This window comes from Penaeus monodon, chromosome 3 (assembly GCF_015228065.2).
Source record: "Penaeus monodon isolate SGIC_2016 chromosome 3, NSTDA_Pmon_1, whole genome shotgun sequence".
NCBI classification, from domain to species: domain Eukaryota; kingdom Metazoa; phylum Arthropoda; class Malacostraca; order Decapoda; family Penaeidae; genus Penaeus; species Penaeus monodon.
This window is the reverse complement of record NC_051388.1, coordinates 47376849-47384348: the sequence shown is the minus strand read 5'-3', so window position 1 is coordinate 47384348 and position 7500 is coordinate 47376849. Positions and strand designations below refer to the sequence as shown.

The following is a 7500-nucleotide window of genomic DNA, read 5'->3' as shown; positions in this document are numbered from 1 at the left end:
AATAATAAAAATAACAAAACAAATAAAAGCAATAATAATAATAAGTATGATTATAATAATAATAATAATAATAATAATAATAATAATAATAATAATAATAATAATAATAATAATAATAATAATAATAATTATAATAATAATAATGATGATGATCATGATAATAATGACTAATTTTATAAAGACTAATAAAGTAAATAGCAATTACAAAATGTAATGATGAAGATGATGATGAAAATGATGAAAGAAATAATAATACCAATAATACTATGAAGACTAAACATACCAACAGCAAAATGCAGTGGTAATGATAATGACAATAATGATGATGGCTATATTAAGTAACCAAAGAAGACAGAAAAAGAAGGAAAAACAGAAGACAGAAAATGTAGAAGAAGAGCAAGATCCAACTGTCACTGATATACAAACAGTTATGTATATTTTGATGATTTACCCTTCACATTAGCATCTCATATCCTACTCTATTCAGAAACTTCAGAATCAGCTAACAGTATGTCACTCGACATGACTCTTCCCCTACAGAAAAATGTTCATCACTGCATGTAATCTATATCATAAAGGGTGAATTCTAAGCAACATTAATTAGTCTAATGAAAACTAATTCACTGCTGGTAATACATTTATTGCAACTTAATGAATTACTCAAAAGATGACAAAACCCATATGATGAAGAGAATATAGTAAACAAGTTTCAGTTCTCAAAAGACAAAGTGAAGTCAACTCAATGCTAGCACATTCATGCTCAAATCAAACGTATCATTAGATTCCATAATGTTGCTGGAACACAGCCAAAATGATCTTTTGAATCCTGGTATTAAGATCAAATTCTTCATAATATAACTTAATCTCTGATGAAAATAAAGATAGTCACCTCGAGATTTTCAAATAAATATTGAAAGACACAGATTTTCAGATATGCTTATCTTTTGAGTCCTTTTAACCTTTTTAACAAGTGACTGTAACCTATTCTTATGCTTTGAAATACTTTCATAATTCAAAATTCTTCTGAATTGCCTTATTCATTGTTCATAAAGCTGTTCAGGAATACATTATTGCAACCGTTCTATGTGTACTGCTATTGATCCTGAACACCAGACCTAGTGCCAAGAGCTGCATTCTTAGGGAATTTCCTACCAGCTAAGATGCCCCCTGATTTACATGACAGTTTTGCCTTTGCAATGACAAAGACATGAACAGGACAGCAAAGTCATTTTATCTGAAGAGTCATAGCTGGTAAGCTGTAAGTTTAACCAATTTGCATCTCATGTAGCCCATTCTAATAGTCTTCACTATATGGTAGAATGCTGAGACAGTAAGTAAAATAAACATTTTTCATTGTTAATTCATTTCAGCTGTCCTCATCTCCTGCAAACTCATCACACTTAAGTACCAAATTCTCTTAAACCCCACACCAATAAATATGAGTGTTGCATCTACAAGATCTTCATTATCTGTCTTTTTTTTGCTGTCAAAGGCATCAAATAACTGTCTTCTGAATGAATCAAACCTTTCAGATACAACCAAGCGCCCTGGATCCCTAACCTCATCCTTGCTCTGGCATACACATATTACCTATTCATCTTCCACTGTTAGAACATTTCATATCTTGGAACATCTTGTTTCTTCTCTACTACATTCATATACATACACACAACCATCTATTTTTTTCTCTCTTAATGGCAATTCTGAGAGCTTATTACTATAAAGTGTGGCACTGTAGAGGGATGTTGCAGAGATACTTTATTGCATCATTATAATCATAAACTGACCTCTTCATCTAATATCAATTTTGGTTTGCAACAAAAGATAAACTCATAATTCTCAAGTAATGGGATATTTAACAGATAAATCTCTAAAATTTTGGAAATATACCACCATTCAGAAATGTCCAGGAAGCACAACTAACTTACGATGGCCATATTCTGTTACAATAATAATAATGAGAATAGTTTTAGAAGTCTTATGAGTACTAATAGCATTATTTAATTCCTGGCTTCCATTTCCATATCATTTGAACAAGTATAATTCTTATTGTAACCACATTTTATACCTTACATGAACAAAAGCCATATTATTATGTTTCTTATTCAGTATCTAATATCTGATAACTTTCAAATTCAAATTTCATTAAACTTAAGATAATACACAAGGTCTTATTTTTCAATTATTATACAATTCCTTTTGTATAATGATCTTTTGTGTATAACTGAACCAGATTTTAAATATCATACAATGCTGGTGCTATTATTGGAATAATGAAATCTAAATATATACAAACATATATATATATATATATATATATATATATATATATAATAATATATTATATACACATATATACATACATTACATAATGATATATATACTAATATATATATACATATTATATTATATATATTATATATATTATATTATACTATATACTACCATATAAATACATAAAATATGCATATATATACCATATAAATAATATATAACATATATATATATATATATATATATAAAATATATATATATATATATATATAATATATAATATATAATATATAATATATATATATATATATATGTACATCAACACACATAACATACACACAACAACACACACAAACAAAACAACACACACCACACACACACAACACACACACATTTAATATATATATATATATATATATATATATATAATACATATAATATATATATATATATATATATATATATATATATACATATAATACACATATAATATATACAACATATATGTACAAATATATATAAATGTATGTATACATATATAACGTATACATACATACATGTACGTATGTATGTATACATATATAAGTACAGACACACACACACACAAACACACACACACAACACAAACACACACACACACAATACACACACACACACATACACAACACACATAATCATCATAATACACAAATAAATATATATTTACATACATATACATATAATGTACATAATATATATACATATATAAATATATATATAAGTATTATAATATATATATATATAACTACTTAACCATATATATACATATATATATACATATATAGGCACACATATGTATTTATACATATATATATATATATATATATATATATATATATATATATATGATTATATATACATACATACATATGTATAATATATACATATATACATAACATACACTATACACACACAACACACACAAACAACACACAACAACTAAACACAAACAAACACACAACACACATCTATCCATAATACATACATATACAATACATACATATACACATACACATACACAAACACGACACACACACACACACACACACACACACACACACACCACACACACACACACACACACACACACACACAACACAATACACACCACATCACACACACCATCATACCACAATTGCACACACACACACACACACACACACACACACACACACACAACACATACACAATAAAAAATAATACATATAATATATACATAATAATATATATATATATATATATATAATATATATATTTATATATATTATATATATTATATATATATATATATATATATATTATATATTTATATAATATATATTATATATATATATATATATATATATATATATATATATATATATATATATATATATATATATATATATATATATATATATATAATTTGGTAACCTATATCCTAAAGAGTAAATTAGCACAGACACTGATTATGAGTGCATATGAAAAATATACATTAGATCACAGGAGTTTCCAACCATCTAATTAGTAGATTTTCTGTGAAGTGAGTGGTAACACTGCATGTGAGACAAGTCACGGCTATATCAAAGAATTCTACTGTGGTTAAAGTACTCTTTGCCGCCTCCCACAGAAAATGTTATCAGCTCAAATGACAAAAGAGATATTAATTAACTGGTTGGAAATTCCAGTGGCCAAGTGTATACACACACACATATACAGTGTGTTACGGCTGATTTACAAAACACCAAATATTTGCCACTAATGATTCAAGGTTTCATTCAGTGCTCATCAGTCTATGAAATGGTGGTGCCTACAACCTTTCATGAGTCATGAGTAAACTGCACAACTTGATCACTTCAACAAATACTTGCTGCTACACTGTGCCAGAACTGAATTCCATAAAAGCAACAGCATATATAGTTATCTGTGATGTGGTGATTGATCCCTCTGAAAAGCATAAGGCTTCATGTGGTCCTACAAATCTGAATCTGGTGTTAGCAAAGTATTAATAAAATGGCCAGGTAGTATTCTTCTCATTATATGGGATTTTGCTATAATGCACAAAGAATCCAGTCAGTCTATAAAATTCTTCTTTCTATCTAGAAATCAATGGACTGGATATAATCTCATGGCTAATCAAATCTTAAGGATATTGTAAATATTAGCTCCACTTTTGGTATCAACAAATTTGTAATGTTCATGTCAATTTGTGTATCAGCAACTAAACTATATACAGGAAGAAAGCATTACATATCCTACTTACTGCCTATGACTATTTGTGGATACAATACTTCATGAATTGACTTAAAATCCATGCATGGAACAGAAACCCCCATGCAGGCCTACATACTGTCTGGACAATTACAGTACAGTTAGTAAAAAAAAATCATGTAGAGCATGAGAATAAATAAGATAACCAACAAAACAAAGTCACTCAAACATGTCTGCCACTGTACAATATATTACAAATATAAGGAAAACACTTACCAACTGGCAATGTTCAAGTATTGAAAACTATCATTTAGATTAAGTTCTTGCTGAGAATAAATGACCAAAATGTACACAAAATCAAACTATGGCACAGAAAGTGTACAATTGATGAAAACCTGTACAGATATAAATGTTTTGCAGTTTTCTTATACAAACTGATAAGTTGTAGGCACCAGCTCCAACAGAATTTAAGAAACCTACAAAAATACATTTCCTATGGAAGGCTCAATGGTTCACTCTCTGTCTCATACACTGATTTTGTCTGCATATTTGCCATTAGAATTATCAAATGTTACAGTATAATCACACTACTTTGGAGATGAAGGTTGTTTCTATACATATTAACCATAGCTTAACTATGGAAGAGATAAGAAATCCCCCACTGCCTGGAGGCTACTCAAGGCATTATATATCTGATTATCTCTACAAAGAAAAGTATTTGAATATATTCTAAATCCCTACTTAATCAGGTATGTCTACTGAAAATTCAAATTTCATTGATAAATACCCAGTTTAAAATCAGCAATACAGGTATAAACTACATTGGTTCTCAGCAATTATTAATGTTGTAATAAAAGACGGAGTATTTACTCACCGCATTAATGCCTGACAACTGCTGGGAGAGCTGCATAACAATGCCAATTGTGAGTGGCATGCGCAGTGCCGATGATCGCACCAGCTGCAACATACTCATGTGAGCTTCAGTCTGGCTCGCTGCTTCCTCTGCTCGCATCTCTTCGATATCTTCCTCAACATGACTTGATGCACGCAGTCTCCTTAGGGCTGGAATGAAATAAAATTTCAAAAGGAGGGAAATAAAAGAAAAATCCCTTAGTCACAATGTAGGGCTCACTGTGCAAAGCAGGTTGCATTGTAAGGGGGTGCTCCACAAAATGCCTTCAGTTAATATTACTGGGATAAAATAACAAAGTGACAGAAGTGGCACAATTTCTGAAGCCTATATTTCATGTTTCTCTACTACAATTTCAGATATTTTATAGATTTTTTTTCTGCTTATTCAAAAAAAAAAAAAAAAAAAAAAAAAAAAAAAAAAAAAATCTATAGTCCATTATCATGAGAAAGATCACATATTTCCAAACAATGTACTTCATCTTTATTGCTTTCACAAAAAGAAAAAGAATTCATCCATTACTAAATTCTTAAGGTATTCTTATATAATTATCTATTAAAAATTACTTACAGTTTGATGTCTGTCCTTAATACAGATTTAAGCAAAATGCTACTATCTATAGCATTTTTAACATCACAAAATAGCTACATAATACCCCAACTATTCAGTTGTAGTTGAATGTATCAACCGACCTCTTCGCGCTTCATCCTCTAACTGGCGTGACATGAGCAAGTAGCGAGGAGATTCTGGACACACTGGCAGCAGCACCATCTGCATCACAGCTGGGACAATGGCAAGACCTAAAAGCAAAATATCTATCATCTACTCCACTCTAAGGATTATGTTTTTTTCTTTTTTTTTAATATCCACTAGCTTCATATATGCTTTCTTCACCTATGAAATCCTAAAAGAACAATATCATTACCTAGGAGAAGAGGCCAAGCATTGCTATTCCCAAGAAGTTGCTCAATGCCAAGAACCTGTGAGAGGAGCAGGCCTACTGTGACAGCCAATTGGTTGACGGTTCCCAGCCCACCACGCAGGTTGAGAGGGGCGATCTCACTGATGTACATGGGAACTAGCGAGGTGTTCAAACCTGTTGAACATACAGCATTTTTAATGAAAAAGGTAGAAATCTAGGTCAAGATGTCTACATGAAGAAGTCTACATGATAATTATGGTAATATATAAATTTTTTGTACAAACTAAAACAAAAAGGGATATTTATCAAACCAATAGCATAAAATCAAAATGAACTGCACAAAAGCATATAAAAATAGATCCTTTAATCTATTTTTTTTAATAATAGGTTTTCAGTTCTTTTTTTTCTGTTTTTTATAAATTAACTAATTCACCAATGCCCTATTTATCATTACTTAACTTTACATCCACTAATACATTTGTATTATCATTAATAAATACAAAGTGATTCTTTATTACCATCCCTTGATAATAAGGCATAGTTACCTGAATAGACATGCAAAATGATAAAAAAAAGGCAGAATACAAAGGTATCTTCTAATATACACTGCACTAAATAAAGCTACATGAATTTATATAATTCCACTTGCATTAAATTTGACTTTAACTGTAACTTAACAGACACCTGTGGAATTTGGACAAAAGAGCAGAAAATGAAGCTTCATTCATGGGTCAATATTTTTTTTTCTGAAAATATAACAATGATTCATGAAAAATACACATAAAAAGTACAACACTGCAATTTACTAATCTAATATCAATTCACTGATGCAATCTTAGTCCTACCTTATCCAACTGGTTGCTAATACACACATGAACAAGTAACAAGCTATTACCAGTCATTCCAATACTCACCGCAGTTAATGCCAATGACCAATCTACCTAGGATGAGCATCTCAAAAGAGTATAACATTTGAGAGAAGCCCATGAGACATGCTCCTCCCACTCCCAAAAGGTTGTTTAGGAGTAAGCCCTTCTTTCTGTAATATGCAATGCTTGTTAACAAACCCAAAAGACAAATATATACAGATGAAAAAAAAAAAAAAAAAACTATTCTCAATAAAGCTAAGCAGCAAGGGTGAAAGAAAGGATTAGAGAATTATTTT

General features: G+C 29.8%; 1 protein-coding gene across 1 annotated transcript in view; it reads right to left on the bottom strand.

Moving 5' to 3' along the window:
- LOC119586656 (glucose transporter type 1-like) overlaps positions 1-7500 on the bottom strand; it is a 148288-nt gene that overhangs the window by 48707 nt on the left and 92081 nt on the right. Inside the window, exons 7-10 of the mRNA XM_037935398.1 lie at positions 7250-7374; positions 6339-6509; positions 6106-6213; positions 5378-5565 (exon numbers count right to left, since the gene is read on the bottom strand). Coding sequence (XP_037791326.1) covers positions 5378-5565; positions 6106-6213; positions 6339-6509; positions 7250-7374 — 592 coding nt within the window. The remainder of the gene's footprint in view (positions 1-5377; positions 5566-6105; positions 6214-6338; positions 6510-7249; positions 7375-7500) is intronic.